Source organism: Oryx dammah, unplaced genomic scaffold (genome assembly GCF_014754425.2).
Source record: "Oryx dammah isolate SB20612 unplaced genomic scaffold, SCBI_Odam_1.1 HiC_scaffold_8, whole genome shotgun sequence".
In the NCBI taxonomy this organism is placed as follows: domain Eukaryota; kingdom Metazoa; phylum Chordata; class Mammalia; order Artiodactyla; family Bovidae; genus Oryx; species Oryx dammah.
Window position 1 is genome coordinate 42,735,381 of NW_024070192.1, and position 22,530 is coordinate 42,757,910.

The window sequence follows — 22,530 nt, forward strand, 5'->3', positions numbered from 1 at the left end:
TCCCACACCCTTGCGGGATTGGTGGGAGGCCCGCTGGGAGCAGGCTGCAATGTCAGGAAGCCCCCTGGTCAAAGTGAGCCGGCGATCTCTCCTACCCCTTCCCTCAGCCAGGATCGTCCCAATTCCGGAGACAACACCACATCTCAAGATTCATTTAATAAACCAACAAGTCTTTTTCTTTCTTTCTTTATTCGAAGGACACTGGGAAAAGGGACAGCCCCCTGCCGAGACGGTTCCGGTCCATTAGTGGGGGCCAGAGGGGTGTCAGCAGGGTAGATTTAACAGAGCGGGGAGAGGGTCAAGGTTGGAGAAAGGGGAGGGTCGAGGACGCCGCTTCCCACGAAGAGTGACAGCTGGCACTCGGACTAGGTGAACTTGAATGGGGGGTGGGAATGTGGTTTCGAGGCAGGTGGGGCTGCAGGCCTGGAGCCTGGGAAGGCCAGGACCCTCCCTTTCTGCCACGGGAACTGAACAGGGCCTTCTGCCTGTGGACCACCCGTCTTCTGTAGGATCCGGGTGCTCCCCAGTCCTGGCCAGCTGCCCTCTCCGCTCCGCGCTGGCTGCAGCCAGGAGCAGAGCCAGCCAAGGTCGTGGTCTCTCCAGCAAAGCCCCCAGATGCTGGGCGGCCTGGGAAGGGCTGGGGCTGGGGCTGAAGCAGGGAAGATGTGGGTGGTGAGCAGATCCAGACAGCAACACAGGGCAGGGCTGGTCTATGTCTGCACGTGGGTCAGCTGGATGTCGCCCCCCACCTCCAGGTTGTTGATGGCGGGCAGGTTCTTCAGGCGGTGGTGATATTCAAACAGGTGCTGACCACCCACAGCCACCTTGAAGCAGTGGCCTTCACACACGATCCACACCTGGACAGACAGGCCCCCGGCATTTGCACCCCACCTGGGCTGTCCTCAAGCGGAAGGCAGGCTCGTCTCCCTCCCTCCTTCCCAACTCCCCCAAACTTCAGTCAAGCAAGACCCACACCTGCATTTGAGCCACATCGAAGGATTCACTCGTGCCCAAACATGCCTTGTGCTCTCCTTCCCAGCGCCTTTTACACATTGTGTTCCCGCCTCGCACCCCCACCCAGAATGTCATCGCTCCCCGCCCTGCACACCTGTCCACATGCATCACTGCTAATCCCTCTTCAGGATTCAGCCTCCTCACTCCAAGCAGCCTTCCCACACCTCCTATGCATTCACAGTCGCTCAGTCGTGTCCGATTCTTTAGGACCCTTTGGACTTTAGCCCGCCAGGCTCCTCAGTCCATGGGGTTCTCCAGGCAAGATTACTGGAGTGGGTTGCCATTTCCTTCTCTAGGGGAGTCTTCCTAACCCAGGGATCGAACCCGGGTCCCTTATGTCTCCCGCTTTGGCAGGCGGATGCTTTCTTGCTGAGCCATCGGGGAAATCCCCACCTCCTGACCCCCATCGAGTCAAGTCAGATGCCCCCTCAGGCCTGGCCGCTGTCATCCATACCCCTAGGACCCAGCACACAGGCGTGGTCAGTGCTTGTGTTCCGCTGCGGCGGCCCCTTAACTTGTCTTTTCCCTCCCGACATCCTCCAGAGGCAGCGGCAGCACTTCTGTTAGACTGTCACCATGCCCGCCGCGCACGGACACCAGCAGAGTGGTCCCCGCACCCCAGGCACTGTCCTAAGCATGTCACGAGCATGATCTCATTTCCTTCCTGCTTCTCCACGAGACTGGTATTACTTGTGGCCCCATATTTTAGATACGGAAATTGAAGCACAGAGCATTTAAGTCACTTGCTTAAGGTCACACAGCTATCAAAGTGTACCGCTCTCTGGCTTGAAACACACCAACACCTGGTACTAAAATCCAAATCCCTTCGCTGCCCTCCACGGCCCTCTATTGGTCATTTTCAACTCTGGGAGAGGAGTATTAGGGCATATTTCAAAGCACAGATGGGGCTTCCCTGGTGGTCCAGAGGTTAAGAATCCGCCTGCCAATGCAGGGGACACCAGTCCGGTCCCTGGTCTGGGAAGATTCCACACGGTAATGGAGCAACTAAGCCCAGGTGCCACAACTACTGAGCCCGCGAGCTGCCACAAGAGAAGCCACGGCAATGAGAAGCCCGTGCATTGCATGCAACGAGAGAGCAGGCCCGACTTGCCGCAGCTAGAGAAAGCCCACGCGCAGCAATGAAGACCCAGGGCACCTCCAAAAAATACAGGTGCCCAGGCTCACCCCCCATGGGCCTGGGGTGGGGCCAGGCATTGATTTTTCTTTTCCAAGCTCTCAGGTAGTCTGCGTGTGTAGTCAGTGTCAAAAATCTAGTTCTGTGTCATCCCAGCCTCCCGAATTCCCACCCCCTACCCCTCACCTCCCTGTCCTCCCTGCTTCCTAGATAGGCTGTGCCCATGACCCTTCTCTCTGCTGCTCCTAAATCTTTGCAAGCTGGGCTCCTCCCACCACCCAGATCCCACATGCACTCTGGCCTCCTCTGAGATCTGCCCCCACCTAAGGCCGCATGACCCTGGGGCTCACTTGTTCCTTATCCTATTTGCTCTCCGCATGGTACCCATTGCTATTCCACGGAGATTTGTCCATCGTTTCCTTCTTCCTCCTCCCACCTCGGTTGTAAACTCCGTGGGGTCAGGACCTAGACTGCTGGCGTCATAACTGTCCCCCCAGCCCCTGGGATACTTCCTGCTCAAAGTGGGCCTGGATGAAATAGCTGATAAATGACTGTTGAATGAGTGAGTGAGTGAATGACACCTCATTCTCAAGTCCCATCCCACGCTGATTCGCTGTGTGACCTTAGCAAGTAACCTACACTTGTGAATTAGTTTCCTTATGTGTAACGGCCCACAGTACCTGCCTTATGCAGGACAGTAACAGTAAAATGATAATAGCAGTCATTTGGTGAACTTTCTCTTCTGAGGCCAGGCCTCACGCTAGAGGCGTCAACTCGTGTCCGAACTCATGTCTCGATCAATGTGCCCCGAGATGCCCTCCACCCGCTCCTCCATTTGCCCCTTGAGAGCCCATTCGAGCTCCAGGTGGCGACATCTCACCGAGAAGCTCTGGCCTCGGAAGAAGGGCATCCCTCGTGGCAGGCTTCGCTCCTCAGGCCCCCAGGAGCCGTTGACCTGCGTGTTGCGGACCACCGCGTTCTCGTTGAAGCGGGGGTTCAGGTGGAAGGCGATGTCATTCCCTGAGCGCAGGTTGATGTAGAACCTGGGGGCGGGCCACTCCCATGGACTCTCCGCCCCAAGGCAGAGGGGTGGCCAGAATGACCTTGGGGTGTCTCTTCTCCCCGGGAGGCCTGGCTTACCTCTGAGCGTTGGGCAGAATGGTGCCCGACACCAGGATGCTCTTGGAGGGGTACAGCCCACCCACGATGGAGGTGAAGAAAGGCAGTGGCTGTGGGGAGGGGTGGGGCAGGTCAGCCAGCAGCAGCCAGAGCAGCCGCCACCCTAGGGGGACCTTTGTGCCCATTTCTATGCGTCTGGACTGTCAGCCCACAGTTTGCTGTGTCTGTGAGTATCTTCAAGAAAGAATTCCATGGAATCTTTACTTGGCTCAGTAAATGGCAAAGAAAACCTTTCCAGCGTTCCTCAAATTAATGGACATTTACCTTCAGAAAAAGAGCTTTGGTTGGATGCAAAGGATGCTTTAGGCTGAGAAGGGGAGGCTGTATGATATGCTCAGGGTGAAGGGATGCTTTTAAAGGTGAAAGCTCCTTTTGTAAGTCTTCTAAGTTACTTGGAAGTTTCCAGAACTTCAGTTTACTAAGGCACTGCTTTTAATTTTGAAAGCTGCCCTCTCCCCCTGCCCCCAACCCTGCACAGCACAAACCAGACCTCCCCGAGAAACCACTTACGTAAACCGAACTGGGATACACCACGGGTGGGGTCACGGGATTCTGTTGAAATGAGATTGAGAGCGTCAGGGCAGGAGTGCGCACGCACGCGTATGCGTAAACTCTTGTGAGCCCGCACGTTCTAGAGAGGACGCTCCAATAGGAGACTGGAGTAGTAAAGGCTTCAGCTCTTGGGTTTTCCCAGCCACCTTCCTCCCCATATCAGCCTTGGTGGGACTTCCCGTGTACTCCTGGATCCCATCATGGTCACCGGCCCCTCAGCCCCTCCAAGGACAGCCCCGCTGACTCCAGGTTCCTGTGTAATTTGTCCCGGCAGGAGGCGGAGGCGGAGAAGCAGCCTAGTCCTTGATCAGCTGCTGTTGCTGCTAAATCGCTTCAGTCGTGTCCGACTCTGTGCAACCCCATAGATGGCAGCCTACCAGGCTCCTCCGTCCCTGGGATTCTCCAGGCAAGAACACTGGAGTGGCCACTAGGGGGTCAATTTCTTGCGCCGCTGGGTAAATCCAGCCTGATCCAGAACCTCTACTGTCTCTGAGAGTTTTGTGTGCATGCCCCCTGAGCGAAGGACCTCAGCCCCAAATGTCCCCACCCTCCTTGCTAAACTGCTTTCTTCCTGACTCTGGACCTAGAGAATTCAGCCTTTGGTAAAGGGGCACGTAGTGGGGCTGTGAGCTGACCAGTGTTCAGACTTACAGGGAACATCTGTCCAGGGGTGCTGTGTATGGTGTGGACGACAGTCTGAGTCTGGAAGGAAGAAACCACGTTTTTAACCAGCTCTCACCTGTGGGAAGACCACCACCTGCCCCCAGAGGTGGCACTTAACTCTCTCCTCTTGGGAGAGTTTCATCTTGAGCTTGTAACCAGCCAGGAGGTACCTCCGAATTGGTGGGCAGAGATATTTCTTCTCTTAAGGGCATGAGATAGGGGCAAAGGTTTCTTCTGAGAACAAATATGCATTTGTGGTGTGTGGCCTGTCTTTCTTAGGGGAATCACTCCAGCATAGCCTCACTTTGCAGAAGGAAGAAGTGGAAGCGGGGTCTCGGCGTCCTGTGGCTGCCCAGACTGACAGGGGCCTGAGCAAAGCAGTGGCCCTCGGGGCCGTTTCCCAATTCTTCAGGGCCAGCCACCCTCCCCCTCCCCCCAAACCCTCCCACTGTTACCACCACAGCCAGGCAGATGGTCCAGGGGTCTGGCCTTGGTGGCCCCACCTTCCAATGGGAGAAGCCCAGTGTTTGGCTTGCTTCCTCCTTTTAACCTACCACCCAGGGACTGAACCCTGGTCTCCTGCATTGCAGGCAGATTCTTTACCTTCTGAGACACTGGGGAAGCTCTCTTTTAACCCACAGGAAGAAACAAAGCGAAAAGCTTCTAAAGAGAGGCAAGAGACTTACAATGGGAGCCGAGTTGGCTGGCCACATCCCGGGAGGCTGAAGGGGATGAGAAGCGAAAACGGTGGTTAACATTGGTGCCGCGTGAGGGTAAGATGGCAGCTAGACCTGTGGGAAGAAATGCCTAGCAAGCCTTCCTGAGCCTTCTGGGCGCCCAGCTGCTCACCCATCCCCCCAGGATACAGTGTGGTTATGCAACAGTGTCCGGGAGGGGTTGGAAGTGGAGGAGGGTGAATTTTCCCACTGGCTCCTTCAGAAGGGGAAAGTGAAAGTGTTAGTCACTCAGTTGTGTTTGATTCTTTGTGACCCCATGGACAGTAGCCTGCCGGGTTCTTCTTTCCATGGGATTTCTCCAGGCAAGAATACTGGAGCGGGTTGCCATTCCTTTCTCCAGGAGATCCTCCCGACCCAGGGATTGAACCCGAGTCTCCTGCATTGCAGGCAGATTCTTTATCATCTGAGCCACCGGCAAAGCCCTCAAAAGGAGAGGAGGCCATATCTGATGCAGACCATTTCACTTCCTTTAGCTCCCTGAGACAAAACCATTATTCCCGGGGCCCTAATTCACCCATAAGGTGAACACTAACATTGGCTGGAGATTTGTTGTGCCAGGCTCTGGCTTCAAGGCTTTACAAATGAGAGGGGCATCCTTACCTCCTGTTTTGGTGGTGAAGCAACCAGTTCTCAGAAAAATTAGGCAACCTGCCCAAGCTCACCCAGATAACAAGAGATAAAATCCAAAATGGTACCCAGTTCTTCTGATAGTATCCATCACACCCCATCCTCCCCAGGCCAGGGCCGGAGTCAGGCTGCCCTGCAAAGGCTCCCTGGAGCTCTACCAGTCCTGGGTCCACACGGCAGGAGGCAGGTGCCCTGGCTGCACCATGATGGGCATGGGAAGGGCTGGGTAGAGAGACCCCCCCGTCCCCTCAGTCCTCACTGCCTAAGTGGCTGAGGAAGGGGCAGGTCCTGCTCCTGTTCCTGTCCGGGACCTTGCCTTCACCCAGCAGACTGTTCCTCTTGCAAACCTATTCCACATTTATTAACTGAGTCCCTACTGCATGCCAGGCGCTGTGGAAAATGCTGGGATACGTGAATGAACCAGCTACAATCCGAGCCCACAGAGGGCCTGGCGGGTGTAGGGAAGCAGGGGAGAGGAGTGATGGAGAGACATACATAAGCACAACTATAGCAGGATGTGATGACTGACGTAGCACAGAGGTATGGAGAGTCTGTAGGGATGCAGGGGCATCCAGTGATCCACCAGTCAGGGACGGTGCCCCGCGGGAGCCACGCTTAAGGAGAGCTCCGGAGGGCCAGTCGGGGTTGGCTGGGGGTGAGTGGCAGAGCAAGCTTTCAGCACAGGGTGACACGTGCCAAAAGCACGGTGGCCCGAGGCTGCCCCTCGTGAGCAGTGGAGGCTGCGTGAGCATCGTGGGTGAGGCTGGGAGGGGGACTGGGGCAAGCCTGGGGAGGACTCTGCAGATTCTGCTGGGGAATCTGGGCCTTCTCTAGAAGGACTTGGGGCCTTTAGGACTTTAAAGCAGGGGGAAGATGCAATCGGATTTGTGTGTGGGAACAAACAGTGGTGGTGGGTGGGTGTGTGGGGGTGGAGAGCCAGGCCATGGGTGGGGTGGTGAGGGGGTGGATGGCCTGGACCAAGCCAGCGGCTTTGGGAGGAGAGGCGCCAGTGCCCTGGAGAGATAATGACAGAAGGAAGAGCTGAGGACAACTCCCAGGTGCCCAGCTCTGGGCTTGGGGGTGTGGATGAACCTTTGGGTATAACGGGGCCTGGAGACCCTGGCTGGCCTGCTGACTAGACCAGTGTCTCACACTGTGTCCTTTGTGCTGACGGCTCAGCCTCCCCAGGCCTCTGTTAAACTCACTTTTGATTTGCGCCCCCTGGGCTTGGGTGGGAAACAGGCAGCCGGGGAGAACAGCACCTTGGAGCAGACGGGCTGCTTGGGAGCTGCGCGGATGTTCTGTTAAAACAAAAGGCGCCATGGGGTGAAGAGAAGCGTTAATGGAGCCAAGGAAGAGTGAGAAAGCAGGGGCCAGGCAGGGAGGAGCGAACCAGACAGGTGCAAGAGCAAGGGATGCACAGGACCCGCAGAGGGAAGGCTGGGCTGCAAGGAGTGACAGCAGGCTGGCCAGCGCTTCGCCACCTCCATCTCCTCTCCACCTCGCTCCACCTCCATCCATCTCTCTGCCTCTGTCTCTCTCCACCTCCATCTCTCCCTCCACCTCCATCCATCTCTCTACCTCTGTCTCTCTCCATCTCCATCTCTCTCTCTGCCTCTATCTTTCTCCACCCCCATCTCCCTCTCTCTACCTCTGTCTCTCTCCATCTCCATCTCTCTCTCTGCCTCTATCTTTCTCCACCTCCATCTCTCTCTCTGCCTCTGTCTCTCTCCATCTCCATCTCTCTCTGCCTCTGTCTCTCTCCATCTCCATCCATCTCTCTTCCCACCTCCATCTCTCTCTCTGCCTTTATCTCTCTCCACCCCCATCTCTCTTTCCATCTCTCTCCATCTCTCCCTCCACCTCTGTCTCTCTCTCTCTCTTCATCTCTCCATCTCCACCTCCTCCTCTCTTTCCATCACTGTCTCTCTCTCCATCTCTCCACTTCCTCTCTCCACCTGCACCTCCATCTCTGTCTCTCTCTCCACCTCCATCTCTCTCTCCATCTCTACTTTTCTCTCCTCTCTCCTCTACCCCCATGGGAGAGAGTGAAGGAGGGAAGGAATATGAAAGATGCAGACCAAAGAAGAGGACCCTGTATTTGTTAAGGGCCGGCTGCGTGCCTTTCCCGTCTCCAGGTGCCTGCACAGATACCAGAGTCGGGGCGGTAGCTTCCAGTCAGTAGCCTGAGGCCCTACAGAGTGTGGGCCCACCATACCCCAGTCTTCCCAGTTTTCACACAAAAAACCCGAAATCCAGAATTCCATGTGCTGTTACCTGACCTTTTCTCTGCTGCACTGTGGCAGAATGCACACCCCACAGAACAGACCATCTTAAACTCTTTTTAAGTGTGTGGGTCATGGTGTTAGGTTGACTTCCACAGTTGTGCAACCATCCAACTCCAGAACTCCTTTATCTTGTGAAACTGCCCCTGACCTTTCAGATATTGGTTACATGTTAAAAATTTCAAAACGCAGAGAAGATCAGATAGACCTGGGAGTGGCCCAGCAGGCTGTTCTGTGCCCTCGATGGCTGTGACCTCATTGAGCTGACACAGCGAACCGTGGGGCAGCAGACCCTGCTCCTTCCGCAGCTGAGGAGACTGGGGCTGGGAGAGGTGAAGTCATGTGTCTAAGATCCCCCAACCGATGAGAATGGCAGAGCTGGGGGTTTGGGTTGGATTCAGTTTGATTCCCAAGCCCGGGTTCTTTCTACCACCACACAGCCTCCTAAGCAGAGTGGGGATAGAGAGAAACAGAGATGAGTGGCATTTGAGTCCAGAAGACTGTGCGGGTGTCCCAGACAGAGACAGCGACACAAGGAGGAGGAGAAGGGAGCCAGGGGCGTGGAAAGGAGACCGGCTGGCACTTTGGGGCCACACAGCAGGGCCCGGGCCCAGGGAACTGGGCCCCGCACCCAGCCCCTGGGGACGAGCGCTGGGTGGACAGTCTGACCTGGAAGCTGATGGAGGACAGCTGCACGATGCCCGTGATGCAGATGGCATCGACGCGGTGGAACGGCACGCGGTGGGCATACTGCGTGAAGAGGTTCCCGTTCACTATCACCTGCCGAGAGACGTGCACATGCCAGGGAGGGGGCCTCAGCCAGGTGGGCCCACACTTGGGCCTCTGGGACCCCTGCTTCCAGAAGCTTAGGCCTGCGTCTGGTTCCACATTTATTCCCTATAGATCCGGGCATCAGCCTTCAGAGCATCAGTCACAGGAGCATGCTTGGGACCCAGAGGGCATCCAGACACTATCTCTGTCTGGCTCCAGTCATTGCTGTGTTACTCTTTTGGTTGTTTGTCTTTCTAATCATAGCTCACCTGGGGTCTTACTGAAATATGCATATTGAAATATACATACAAATGTTGGTGGGGAGCAGAGGAGAGATGACGTCAGGTTACGTGACAAGGGCGTGGCGGCATTCGTGTTCACAAAGAGAAGCACAGACGCAGATGCACTCACCCCACCCCTCCTTCTTCCCAAGCCCAGAGACACTGCTCTGCTTGCAAAAGCAATGTGCAATGTCCTGCAAAACCAAGTCATTAATTGCACCTGGATAAAGGCACCAACAAGGTAACAGGAAAACAAATGTTCCCAGGGACCTGGAGTGGAAGAAGGGGTACAACAGAGAAGTGGAAATAACTTGGACTCTAAAGACACCAGGAGGCCAAAAAGCACCATGGTGACTTCTCTGGTGCTTATTTCTGGAGTAAATGAAGCAACAGGTACACTTGTAAATGCAGGTGAAGGTGTGTAAGGGGACTGCAGCCTTACAAGGAAATGATCCTCTTCTCTGTACAAAGGTGTTCACGTGACTATTTTAAGACCATATATGGAGCCTGATCTCGACAGGGGACAGGCAGCTGGAGGGACGAGAGGAGAGTTCCAACTCACCCTGAACTCCGAGCTCTGTACCTGGAAGCAGAGCTCAAACGAACTCCCCCTCTGGAAGGGCATCTGCATCTTCCTCTCCTCCGGCCCCCAGCTTCCTCTCTGCTTCGTGTTGCAGACCACGTACCCACCCTCTTCAAACCGAGGGTTGAAATGGAAGGCAATGTCATGGTCGTGATAGCCGGTCTGAAGGTTCACAGCAAACCTAGGTGGAGGGAAATCAGGCAGTGCTTGGCGTCCTGGTTTATTCCCAAGGGTGGGAACAGGAAGTGCTCAGGCTTTTGACTGACATCCATCTGGGAATCTGCGCACAGCCTGCATGGCTGGTTGCTGCCCAGCCCTAGTCTGCTGCTGTCTGCTTTGTTCACCTAACTTGCACTAAGGTGCTTTTGTTCAGTTACCACATTTTGCCCTTACAGTGTGAATTTCTATGGGTAAAGAAATTGGTATCCAAGTTGGAACTCGAAAAATGTGCCTGGAAGTGAGAGCCTTTTGGACCAAGTGGTAGCCGAGGCCTGCCCACGTCCATTAAGTTGGGACAGAAGAGGGCAAGTGGAAAGAACAGATGGGCCGCCTACAGAGACGGTGTCTAAAGGGGAGACATAGAATAAACCCTAGCTCTCCGGGCATGGGAACCTCGGTGTGTGTGTCTGTCCCTCACTGGAGGCCATCATGTGTTCACCCGTCCCCAGTGAGGTCAGCAGGCCTGGACCCTGAGCCCAGCTCTGCCCTGTGTCGTTTGCAATGACCAAGACCACACTATTCAAGCTGCCCCACCCAGGAAAGGGGGTGACTGCCTTCCTTCGGGGATGATGACCAAGGCGGCCCAAGGATGCCAAGGAAGTGATTCTTTGTTCCCATCTCTCCTCACCTTCCCAACCTCCTCTGGGTACAGCCATGACTCTAAGGTGAGGGCTAAAAAAAAAAAGGAGCTTCCAAGGGGCCTGGCTCATGAAGGGGGTGCAATCGATGTTTGTTCTGACTTTTCCCAGGTGGAACTCCTGCATATTCCCAAACCAAGTTCTGATCTGAGGTTCTGCAGCAAGAATTCTGTCCCACCACCTTGCCTGAACTCAGAACGAGTGCGGTTCACAGCCTGCTTCTCAGAGTCACTCTGGTCTCCCCAACCAACACACAGCAATCGGAGAGTGCGCCGCGCTCCCGTGTCATCCCCACAGAGCCAGGCGCTGCAGCACACTCATGGGCGGCCCTCAGTGGACATTCTATCTGCAGGGCCCATTTTTGGTTTTTTGTTTGTTTGGACTGTGCAGCATGGCCTGCAGGATCTTAGTTCCTCAACTAAGGATGGAACCCTTGCCCGCTGCAGTGGAAGCGTGGAAGGGTGCCCACACGCCTTCCAGGGAAACCCTGAGAACCCATTGCTTTATCAGTTACGAGGATGAGTTTGGGGTATTATCCTCAACACTAAGGTGCTTGGAGAGCTCTCAGCCAGCAAGACCAACAGAACTGGCCAGGACCTGAGCCCTAGACACTCCCTCTGGGAACACCAAAAGGAAAGGATGTTCCAGGTGATTCTAGAGTGAGAAAATCGAAGTCCCTGTTCCTCTTAAAGTGAAGAATGGTGTTCCTGAAATATCGGGGTATAATTTTCCCTTTGCCATCCTCCAGCTTCATGGCTGTGTTCCCAGGGAAGGAGAGAAGAGCAGCTTCCATCGGAAGGAGGCCCCTCGGAGGTAGAGACAGGTCTGTTAGAGTGGAGTAGAAAGCCCTCCTGTGCTGGGAGGAAGGGTCGGCACAGGGAAGGGGAGAGAGGGAGGGATGGAAGTTCAGAAACAAGGGTCCCGATTCCCCTGCTGGAACGGTTTCTGGGAAACTGGGTGCCTCACCTCCCTCCGAGTCCCCTGGGGGCACTCAGGGCTCTCAAGAGTCCCATGGTCAGTGTGGCTGTGTCAGCCGGCAGGGGAGGCAGTGGCAGAGGAAGTCATCTAGAGGCTTCTGAGAGAAGTCATGTCCAGAGGGGCCTCTGTGTACACTGTGGATCTCAGGGTGCAGCCCACCTGGACCCTGCCCACACAGGCACATGTTGTAGGCCTCTGGGTCACCCGGCCCTCGGCAGAGGTCAGTCAGGGCTGCTTGAGCCACTGATGACCCTCCCGCCTCTGAGAATATGTGCAAGCTCTTCTGTGTTCCCAGATAGCCCACCTCGGGAAGGAGGGGGATGGGAAACAGAGCTGAGATATTTATATTTTGAATTGACTTTAGCAGCAAAGACCTTGAAACCAAAAGAGACCAAACCGCAGCCTTGAAGGCAAGTTTAAATATTTCCACGTCAGCCCACATGAGGGTTCTGAAGCAGAGGCAGGTGACCGCAGGAAATGGAGGAAGTTGACGTATCTGCAGCTCTGGGTCATCATGTATGAGGTTCAGTCCCAGAACTCTGCCCTGGGCTGGCCTGCTTCCCTCCCTAGACTGTGAGCCTCCATCCCCTGCCGTCTCTGGGGAGTCTGCTTCATGGTGCCCTGGATGCTACATGCAGGTGGCCGGGGTCTCGTGCACTGTTGGCAGGGCCGGGCCCTTCCCATCCCCAGAGCAAGTGCGGACACTTGGAGGATGCTGGATGGATCCTCCTGAGCTGACAGCACCGTGGTTCACTCAGGGTGAGGCTGAGAGAGACGATCCCCTGTACCTGTTCCCGCCTGAGGGAAGAACGGTCCCAGTGACGGTGATCTTGTGTCCATCCTGGAGACCTCCTTGGATCGTCCCAGTGAAGGGGACAACCTGTGGGGAGGAGATGGCGGTCAGTGCCTCCTGCTTCCTGCTCGCCCCACTAGGGAAAGCCTGCACACAACCCAGTGCAGACATAAAAAGATTTGAATAAAACAGATAAATAATTAAATAAATAAAGGATCCTTGGTTCTGGTGAAGGGGCTTCATTTTAGAGTCAGGCATCCTCCAGGTTTGAATCCTGATTCTGCTGCTCGTTACCTGAGTGGGCTTGGGAAGCTTACTTAACTTCTCTTTGCCTCAGTTTCCTCATGTGTGAAATAGGGATAAACCCCACTTTTGGGGTGAGATTCATGATTGAATGAGAAAGTCTGTGGAAGATTCCATTGTGTAGTACGTTGTCTCTCTACCACCACCCCCACCCCCCACCGCTTCCACCCTGGTCTCTGAGCAAAATTCCTGAATTAGTTACATCTCAACTTTGGAAGCTTCCTTCCAAATGCCTAATGGGGTTCTACAAACTTACACACCGTACTATCCCCTAGTCAATTTTCACGTTTTTCAAGCTGTTGAAGTCTGGTCTACCTTCTCCTTTACATCAATTCCCTACAAAAATCAAATGCTTATTTAAAATGGATAATCAACAAAGACCTACAGTATAGCACAGGTAACTCTGCTTAATGATATGGAGCAACCTAAACGGGAAAGGAATTTGGAAAAGAATAGATACATATATATGTATAACGAATCACTTTGCTGTACACCTGAAACTAATGTAGCATTTTTAAGCCACTATACTCCAATAGAAAATAAAAATATAGAAAATTTTTTTTAAAAAAAGGAAAAATTTTAAATTTTTTTAAAAAAGAAGGAAAAAACTCACACACACACACACACACACACACACACACACACACATGCAATGCCCAGAAATGAGGCAGATGATTTACATATTTGAGCTGGCCAGGTAGGGGACAGTCGGGAGTGGTGGGGACTGCAGCAAAGTAGGCATCATCTTCCTTATCCAAAGAACAATGTCCACTCAGCTGTAACCCGTGATTTCCTTCCAGTCCAGTGTGGACAGAGCTTCCAGCTTATTAGGAGAAGATAGGAATCTGGAATTTTTTTTCTCTGTAAAGCTTTCTACTTTCTGGGGCAAAAATCCTTTAAAAAAGGATTGTAGAAGAGTTTCTTTGTGATAGGAAGACATAATGAATGTTTGCAATGAGATAATATATCTAGATTTGCTGCGAAATAAGCCAGGGGTGGGAAGGGAAGGAGGGTTGGATAGAAGTGAAGCAGATAGGTCAAGAGTTGAAACTGAGGGATGGGTGTGTGTTGTTTATGATACTGTTCTCTCCGCATTATACATTTTATTTGGAAGCAAATTAAAGTAAACACTGTGCAGGCCAAACAAAAAAGCACCCACAAGCCCAATTCAGTCCTACTCTGTGTCCTTGAGGCGCACAACCACCAGAACCCAGAGAAGCCCCTCTGAGCCCGGTGTGCACAGCTGGCCCTGGGAGATAACCAGTGATGCCAGGATCCCACTCAGACAGACTGTGCTCTCCATGGACCTTGGGCGGAGGTGTCTTTTGTGGCCCCCCAGGTCAGGTCTGAACTCTGCCAGTAAATACTTTGGTGACCTTGAGCAAATCACAACGTCTCTGCATCTCTGAGTTCTTTCTGTTGTCTGTCCATGTCAGTGATTTTGGAGTAGAATCAGCCTGACCAGCATGGCGGACTTTACTGAAGAAGAATCCCCTTATTTGTTCGTTGAAGCCTCTTAAGAGCCTTTCATAGCATTATGAAAGACAAGGCTTAAAATATATCCTTCTGGCAGCATGGGCGCCTCCCTCAAGCATATTCACATGAAGGTATAAAGAACTGAAAGCACGGTGTGATGGGATGAAGTCCTCAGGGCACAGAAGGAGGGCAGGATGGAGGAAGCCCTGTGTGGGCCATGGGGGCGGGTAGTACAGTTAATCTTAGGAAATGTGTCTGTGTGTGTGTGTGTTAGTTGCTCAGTCATGTCCAACTTTTTGTGACCACATGGGCTATAGTGCCAGGCTCCTCTGTCCATAGGATTTTCCAGGCAAGAATACTGGAGTGGGTTGCCATTCCCTTCTCCAGGGGGTCTTTCTGACCCAGGGATTGAACCTAAATCTCCTGCATGGCAGGCAGATTCTTTAACTTCTGAGCCACGAAGGAAGCTGTGGCTCAGGCAGTAAAGAATCTTAGGAAATGATTCCCCCAAAAAGCTTTGTGAGATTTTAATATCTTAAATGGCATCCTCAAATTCTGAAACACAAGATTATTTCAAATTGAGTATAGTCCTAAAGACAAGATTATTCATAGCTGCATTATAATTGTAAAGAATCAGAAGCAAGCCCAAAAGTCCACCAGGAAGAATTTGGTATTTCTATACAATGGACTTTATGGAGACTGCATAAGAAAAGAAGAGGAAGAAGGGAACTCTGAGAATTGATATGGGATGATGCCACAGGGATTGTTTTAAAAATGGGTGAGGGAGGCTCCTGCTGCTGCTGCTGCTAAGTCGCTTCAGTCGTGTCCGACTCTGAGCCCACCAGGCTCCCCGGTCCCTGGGATTCTCCAGGCAAGTTATGAAGTGGGTTGCCATTTCCCTCTTCAATGCATGAAACTGAAAAGTGAAAGTGAAGTTGCCCAGTCGTGTCCGACTCTTCGCGACCCCATGGACTGCAGCCTACCAGGATCCTCCATCCATGGGATTTTCCAGGCAAGAGTACTGGAGTGGGGTGCCATTGCCTTCTCCGTGGGGGAGGCTATATACATATATTTACTAATTATAAATAAAGCATTATGTAAAAACATTTCTGGAATGGTTCAAACAAACCATTAATATTGGTTGACTCCAAGGAGGGTAGGGTGGACTGAATAATTACCACCCTCCCCTCTGTCCTACCAAAAATGTCTACATGCTAATTCCTGGAAGTTGTGAATATACTACTTTATACAGCAAAGTGGATTTTGCAGATGTGATTAGGTTAAGGATCTTGAGATAGGTTATTGCAGATTATCGGCATGGGCCCAGTGTCGTCACAGGGTCCTCAAAGAGGGAGGCAGAAGAGGAGGGTCAGTAGTAGATGTGACAACAGAAGCGAGAAGCTGCTGGCTTTAAAGAAGGAGGAAGGGGCCACAAGCCGAGGCAAGCGGGCAGCCTCTGGAAACTGGGAAAGGCAAGGAAACATTCTCTCCTGAAGCCTCCAGCAGAGAACAACCTTGCTGACACTTTGATTTTAGATTTTGACCTCAGAACTGTAACAGAATGAACTTAGATTGCTTTAAGCCTGGCTGGCCAAGGACCCCTCCATGCATGTGTGTGGTGTGTGTCTGTGATCTTAGCAAGAAACAGCAGCACCTAGAGGACCCGGAAGAAGGATTTTTAAGTTGGATTTATGGTTCCACAGCATGGACTCGCCTCCCAACTCCCCAGGCCGGCAGCTCTGATGTTGACCAAGTCACATGACCTGTCTGCCCCCCCCCCCGGCCCCCCCGCCCCCGCCCCAGTTCCAGCCTGGCAGTGTCCTTGAGAGGATTAGGTGAAAGGCTAAGTGGAAAGCCCTTGGCTGGAAGGACGTGACAAGGGTAGCTGTATGCAGCAGGATGACTTAATCCTTCTGCTGGGATCGAACTAGGTCTCAGCTCCTGGCCATGCCTGGAGACTGAGGATCTTTCTCTCCTCTTTAGATCCTTCCAGAAAGAGGAACCAGGCCCTACCAGCCAGGGGTGGGCAGCCCCCTTCTGGAGACCAAGTGTCACAGAGGCCACCCAGCCATACCTGGCTAGGGGGCTCACCCGCAGGGGGCAGCACTGCTACCCTTCTGGCGGCCTCCCTTCCGTGTCTGAGTTAACTCATCTTCCCAGCACTGCTGGTCAGTATTAGTACCACGTTTACAGATGAGGAAACAGGAACAAGAAGGTTGCCCAACTTTCCCGAAGTCACTCAGCTGGGCAGTGATAGAGACAGGTTTGAATCACAGCACCCATGCTTTTAGCCCCTACCCAGGCTGCTTCTCACAGAGAAGCCCTGATCCTCTGGGACCAAACAGCGAGTCCTGTCCTGACTCTGATGGCTGCTGCCCTCCTGGCCCTCTTGGGGCTGGGCCAGATGAGACCAGAGCGGGGCATGGGCGAGCAATAGGGGTGCTTCTGAGGCATTTCCTAGAGGCACTGACTCAGCCGATTGGCCGGCGGGGGCGGGTGACCCTCATGTTGCACTTGGGAAGAAGTGAGGTCCCGGATACTAGAGGTCACTGGGTGACCTGGGGGCGGGAGGCCACGTGGGGTGAACAGTGCTGCTGGTCCCTGGGGGGGCTGCACCAGCCTCTTTCTCGTCCAGACTCTGAGGCCCTGCTGTCAAGAGAAGGAATTTCCTTCTAATTTCAAATCTTGGCTTTTGAACCCAAGGATTAGAAAGGAAAAATGTGTCTTTAGAATAATAAAATGTCAGGGCCTGGAAGGGGCTCCAGGTCGCCCATCTGAGGGAGAAGGAAGCCTAGGTGTCACGTCCTGACCCCAAGGTCACCGTGGAAGCACCCACTGTGGGGGGCAGCTTCCTCCAACCCCCACAGGAGCCCCCCAAAGTGGGCTGAGGGGTACTGGACGCTGCCTGGAGCAAGCCGGCCCAGCGGGGCCCCCGGGGAGGTGGGCATGAGTGTGGAGTCCAGCAGTCCCCCCACCCCTCCCCAGGAAGGACTCCACCAGCCCACCTGCCCAGCCTCGCAGGAAGCTGAGGTCGGGAGATTTGAAGGACCAGGCCCAGGATGCAGGGAGCATGGAAACCTCCTGAGACCCAGCCTGCCGCCTGCCTGCTTCCTCCTCACCCAGGGCTCTCTCCGTGGGCACTTGCTTCCTTGGTCACTTACCATCTGGGGACATTTGACAAGTGACCTCCACCTGTCTGAACCTGTTTTCCATTTATGACCTGGGGATGATAAGGTTCACAGGGTTTAAACAAGGCCACCGGCAATGGGGCCTCCACACAAGAGGCAAAGGGCACAAGACGCAGCGCTTGCACCCCACAGTGCCTCTCTCCCCCATAACTCCCCAGAGAGTCCTCAGATAGCCTTGACCTGCCCTGCCTTACTCTCTCACCCTTCAGGGAGCAGACACCTCCTCAGGAGGCCTTCCCTGCCACCCCCAGACTCCTATTAATTCTAAACATTTCCACAGTGAGCCAGACACCTTTCAAGCTCTCAGTGGACTGCCTCGCTTACTTCTTCCCCCAGCCCTAGGCGGTGACTTGAGGATTATCCCTGTTGTACAGATGCAAAAATTGAGGCTCAGAGAGGTAAAGCAACTTGCTGGAGGTCACATATACATGACTGCTCAGTGGTTTAGTCGTGTCCAACTGTTTAGTCATGTCTCTTTGGAATGTAGCCCGCCAGGCTCCTCTGTCCATGGGACTTTCCCGGCAAGAATGCTGGAATGCGTTGCCATTTCCTCCTCCAAGAGATCCTCCTGACCCAGGGATGGAATCCGCATCTCCTGCACTGGCAGGCGGATTCTTTACCACTGAGCCACCAGGGATGCTTGTGGTCACCCAGCTAGTACGTGGCTGAACCCAAGGAGGCCATCTTCAAGATAAGTGCATTTCGCTTCCAAGCTGGGTTGTTAGCCTCCCCAGAAGCCCTGTGTACCTCTCCCTTTGTGCAAAAAAAAAGATTAATAATCTCTTTTCTAGTTATGATGTGGGCCCTTCTTCCCCCACTGGGCATCTAGAGAAGGAGTGGCAGCCAGAGAAAGTTCAGTAAACCTTTGCTTACTGAATCCTGGTGATGCTCATTCGCTGCAGCCCTGAGTGGTGCTAGGGGGACGAGGCGAGCTTGGAGCAGAAATTCTGTCAGGATCACGCCGGCTGGTGTGTCTGCCTTTCTTGTGTTCTTATTTGGATGCCCCCTCCCCCCATCCCCTGCAAGAGCTCCTGTCTCCTGCAGGAGCTGCGACCCCTGTCCCTCCCCTCCCCCAGCTGAGGCCACCCCTAGCCCCGGGAACTCACTGGGTTTATGTAGGAAGCCTGGGCACCACCAAAGGCCATGTCTCCTCCGCCTCTGTAACCACTGCCACTTCGCCTGCTGGCTTAATGAAGAAATAGAAACCAAAGCAATCTGGCAGTTATTCAATGGGGAGGAGCCCAGGGCAAGAGGAAATGGGTGGAGAAAGAGCAGGGGATAGAAGCGGGTGCTCCTCGCCAAGTGTTCTCTCTCCTCTCTCTCCTGTGCTCCGCCCCAAGTCAGAATAGGTCCCAGAAGTTCCTGTAGGCTCAGAGATCCTCACCACGGGCACACCACTGCGAGCTTCTAGGAGACACTCCCCGGTGCGGTTGTGTCATGAACGTCCAGACAACAGTGGGACTGCTTGGCACGGCCCACGCAGATGGGGGCTGCCTGTGCATGGGCTGGTGGTGGTACTGGGAAGGCCTGACTATAACCATTTTGCCAGGCAGAGTCACAGAGGCTCAGAGAGTGTCAGGGTCATGCCTAAGGTCACACAGCTCATCAGTGGCAGCTGAGCCGTCTGAGGCCACTCGGTGGTGGCGGTGTTCAGTTGCTCAGTTGTGTCTGACTCTTTGTGACTCCACGGACTGCAGCACGCCAGGCTTCCCTGTCTTTCACCATCTCCCGGAGCTTGCTCAAGCTCCTGTTCGTTGAGTCCGTGATTCCACCCAACACTCTCATCCTCTGTCGCCCCCTTCTCCTCCTGCCCTCAATCTTTCCCAGCATCAGGGTCTTTTCCAATGAGTTGGCCTTTTGCAACAGGTGACCAAAGTGTTTGAGCTTCATCTTCAACATCAGCCCTTCCAATGTATATTCAGGGTTCATTTCCTTTGGTATTGACTGGTTTGATTTCCTTGCACTCCAAAGTACTTTCAAGAGTCTTCTCTAGCACCACCGTTCAAAAGCATCAGTAGGGTCTGGAAAAGGTATTCTCCCCTTTAAAATTCTATTCCTAATATGAAAACATTATCGTGTTGGGACTTCCCTGGCGGTCCAATGGTTAGGACTCTGCACTCCCACTGCAGGGAACATGGGTTCGATCCCTGATAAGGGAACTAAGTCTATATGCTGCCTGGCAGGAAAAAAAGAAAAGAAAAACATAATCACATAGAAAGAAATGCCTTGCAAATATAAAACCTCACATTGAAGTTCACCTTGAAGTGAAGGGAAGTGAAAGTTGCTCAGTCGTGTCCGACTCTTTGCAGCTCCATGGACTGTAGCCTGCCAGGCTCCTCTGTCTGTGGAATTCTTCAGGCCAGAATGCTGGAGTGGGTAGCCTTTCCCTTCTCCAGGGGATCGTCCCAACCCAGGGATCAAACCCAGGTCTTCTGCACTGCAGGCAGAATCGTTACCGTCTGAGCCACCAGGGAAGCCCAAGAATACTGAAGTGGGTAGCCTATCCCTTCTCCAGGGGGGTCTTCCCAACTCAGGACTTGAACCGGAGTCTCCTGCATTGCAGGCGGATTCTTTACCAGCTGAGCTACCAGGAAAGCCCAAAGTTACCTTAGCATTGTGTGTAATGATGCCCCAGGAGCTTCTGACCCTTTTCTCTACCAATCTCTCTCTTCTCTCTCCCTTGATTTTGGGCTTTAGAATGGGGAGCAGATAAGTCCCAGACATTCCAACTGACATGGATACAAGGGCAGTATATTGAATAATCTGTCTTTAATTGGCTCCACCACCTTGTTAAAGGAAACGATTGACTGAAACAGAGACTCAGGATCAACTGGATCGTGGATGGAGATGCAGAGGAAAGACACAGCGACAATATTCTTACCTGAGGTCAAGAGGGTCCCCCCCCCCACCATGTGGCAGAGACAGGGCCCAAGGGTCCAGGCTGGACAAGCAGTTGAGGGTCTTAAGGAACCGAGTGGGGAGCAGGTACACCAGGGCTGCTCCCTTCTTGTGCCTCAGAATTTGCAAAGACGGACTTCTTTGAGATGTTCCCATAGACTGAGGCCATAAACCTTCTCTCTCCCCTCTCCATCCTCACTAGATTCCTGGATCAACTGAAACTTGACCGAATTTAAGGGGCAGGGGCCGGTGGCACAGTTGGAACAGAAAGGAGAAAAAGAAGGGAAAATTCTTTGCAATTCTCTTCAACACCAGGGACAAGGGGACTGTTTTCTCATTGACTGGGATATGGAGCAACTGGAACTCTCGTTCACTGCAGGTTGGGGTAAAATACAGCAGCATTGGAAACTTGTTGGTGGATCATAATACAGTCAACCTTCTACCGCTCCTGTGTCCTGGCTCTTCTGCTCCTAGATATTTACTTGAGATAGGTAAGAACATACAGGTGTGCATAACGGCTTCACTTATCGTCACCCCTTACTGGAAACAACACAACTGTTCACCAGCAGGAGAAAGGAAAATGGAATGGTGATATGCCTACAGTGGACTGAAAGCGGAAGTGTTGGCCGCTCCATTGTGGCCTACTCTTTGCAACCCCATGGTCTGTAGCCCACCAGGCCCCTCTGTCCATGGAATTCTCCAGGCAGGAATACCAAAGTGGGTTGCCATTCCCTTCTCCAGGGGATCTTCCCAACCCAGGGATCGAACCCAGGTCCCCTGCATTGCAGACAGATTCTTAATGGTCTGAGGCACAGGGAGGCCCTACAGTGGGCTGCCCTCAGCAACAAAAAGGGACTGAAGATACAAGCAAGTTCATCACTGAAACTCACAGTCGAGCACAGGAGCCAGAAACAAATGAGCACAGGCCGGGAGCATTCTGATGACACAAAACCCAACATCTGATCGGAATAGCGATGACCTGTGGAGGGCACCAACTGAGAAGGACCCTGAAGAGTCATCTGGGTGCTGGAAATGTCCTAGAGCTTGACCTCAGTGGTGGCCACACAGCTGTTTACAACATAAAAACTCATCCAGCAGACTAGGGTCTGTGGATTTACCTGAATCATATCTCAATAAAGTTCTGTTTTCATTTTTATATATATTAAAAAACAAACAAACAAACAAACCTCTCAGGGCCCAGGCAGACACAAGGACAGCTAGAGTTCCAGGAAGGACTCACTTTGGCATTGCTAGGTGGCTTGGAGGTGAGTCCCAGGGAGTCCAGCCCCAAAGGAGAGCCCAGGGTCCTCTGCTCCTGCCCGGCAGGGAGGGGCAACAGCCGACACGAAGGCCAGTGGGTTTTCAGGTGATGGAGACAGTAGGGAGGCGTCTCCAAGACCCAGTGCCTGGCACGGTTGACCTCAGCGGCCTGGCATCACCGTGCAGTCACTGAGACTTGTTCCCAGGGCCTGGCTTTGGTCTTAAGGAGGTGAGAGGCAGCCCTCAGAGCTCTGTTATTCAAAGTCCAGACACTTGTCTGGGGCTCTCTGTTCTCTGCATCGTAGATGGTAGGATCTGTTCTAAATGTGTCGGCAACCTCACACTCTTGAAAAACCAGAAACTGACAAGTATTGATGAGGATGTGGAGGAAGGAGGCCTTTTGTGCTGTGGGTGGGAATATTTAATGGGGAGGTGGTGATGGGAAACGTAGTGTATGTGCTTGATCCTAAGGGCCTGGTGTTAAGCCTCTGATTGTCAAAGCACCCATTTCGAAGACACCCATCTTGTGTAAACACATCACCAGCTGTATGACAGCTTCTAAGTAAGCACCCAATCTGGCCTCACCCACGACATTCTCCTTCCTGGGAAGCTTTGGGGTACCCCGGTAACCATGTGTGGGACCCCACATGTCTCTTCCTGCTCCTTGGTCCCTGCTTAACCACCCCAACCTTGGACCCTCGTAAGGGCCCCCACTCCCACCTCCCATTTGGACGATCTCCTTATGCAGCCCTCAGGACTTGAGAATAATAATCCTTTTTTTTTTTTTTCAAAGCTCCCAGACGGTTGTTGCTGAGCTGCATCCTGTAACAGTAGTAAGAACCACAAGGGCCAGTCCAGCCACTGCACTGGCTCCTGCTTGGGCTAATGACCTGGGGGCTCCCACAGGTTCTAAAGACCCACGTGAATGCCCCCAGACGTTCCTAAACTGA

At 53.2% G+C, this 22,530-nt stretch overlaps 1 protein-coding gene across 3 annotated transcripts; it reads right to left on the reverse strand.

Annotated features, from left to right (window-relative positions):
* Positions 1-170: 170 nt before the first annotated feature.
* Positions 171-18,639, reverse strand: LGALS9 (galectin 9). 3 transcript variants are annotated; one of them, XM_040243958.1, is made up of 11 exons: positions 18,529-18,637; positions 12,451-12,542; positions 9,807-10,008; positions 8,862-8,972; positions 7,113-7,208; positions 5,230-5,265; positions 4,532-4,582; positions 3,839-3,880; positions 3,290-3,378; positions 3,030-3,192; positions 171-857 (listed from the first exon to the last, which is right to left on the reverse strand). In XM_040243958.1, the coding sequence occupies exons 1-11, from the start codon at positions 18,565-18,567 to the stop codon at positions 711-713; spliced, it is 1,068 nt and encodes a 355-aa protein (XP_040099892.1). In that variant the 5' UTR covers positions 18,568-18,637; the 3' UTR covers positions 171-710. The 3 variants fall into 3 exon arrangements, with proteins under 3 accessions (XP_040099892.1, XP_040099893.1, XP_040099894.1); XM_040243959.1 differs by lacking the exon at positions 7,113-7,208; XM_040243960.1 differs by lacking the exons at positions 3,030-3,192; positions 7,113-7,208 and having other exon boundaries at positions 779-857; positions 18,529-18,639.
* Between the last annotated feature and the right edge of the window lie 3,891 nt (positions 18,640-22,530).

Excerpts from the sequence above, each read along its gene's own strand:
- LGALS9 (XM_040243958.1), bottom strand. The coding sequence starts at position 18,567 with ATGGCCTTTGGTGGTGCCCAGGCTTCCTACATAAACCCA. Across the intron at positions 5,266-7,112 it reads CCAGGGGGCGCAAATCAAAA|CCTCCCGGGATGTGGCCAGC; the intron begins GTGAGTTTAACA and ends CATCCCCTTCAG. Across the intron at positions 4,583-5,229 it reads CAGCCAACTCGGCTCCCATT|ACTCAGACTGTCGTCCACAC; the intron begins GTAAGTCTCTTG and ends TCTTCCTTCCAG.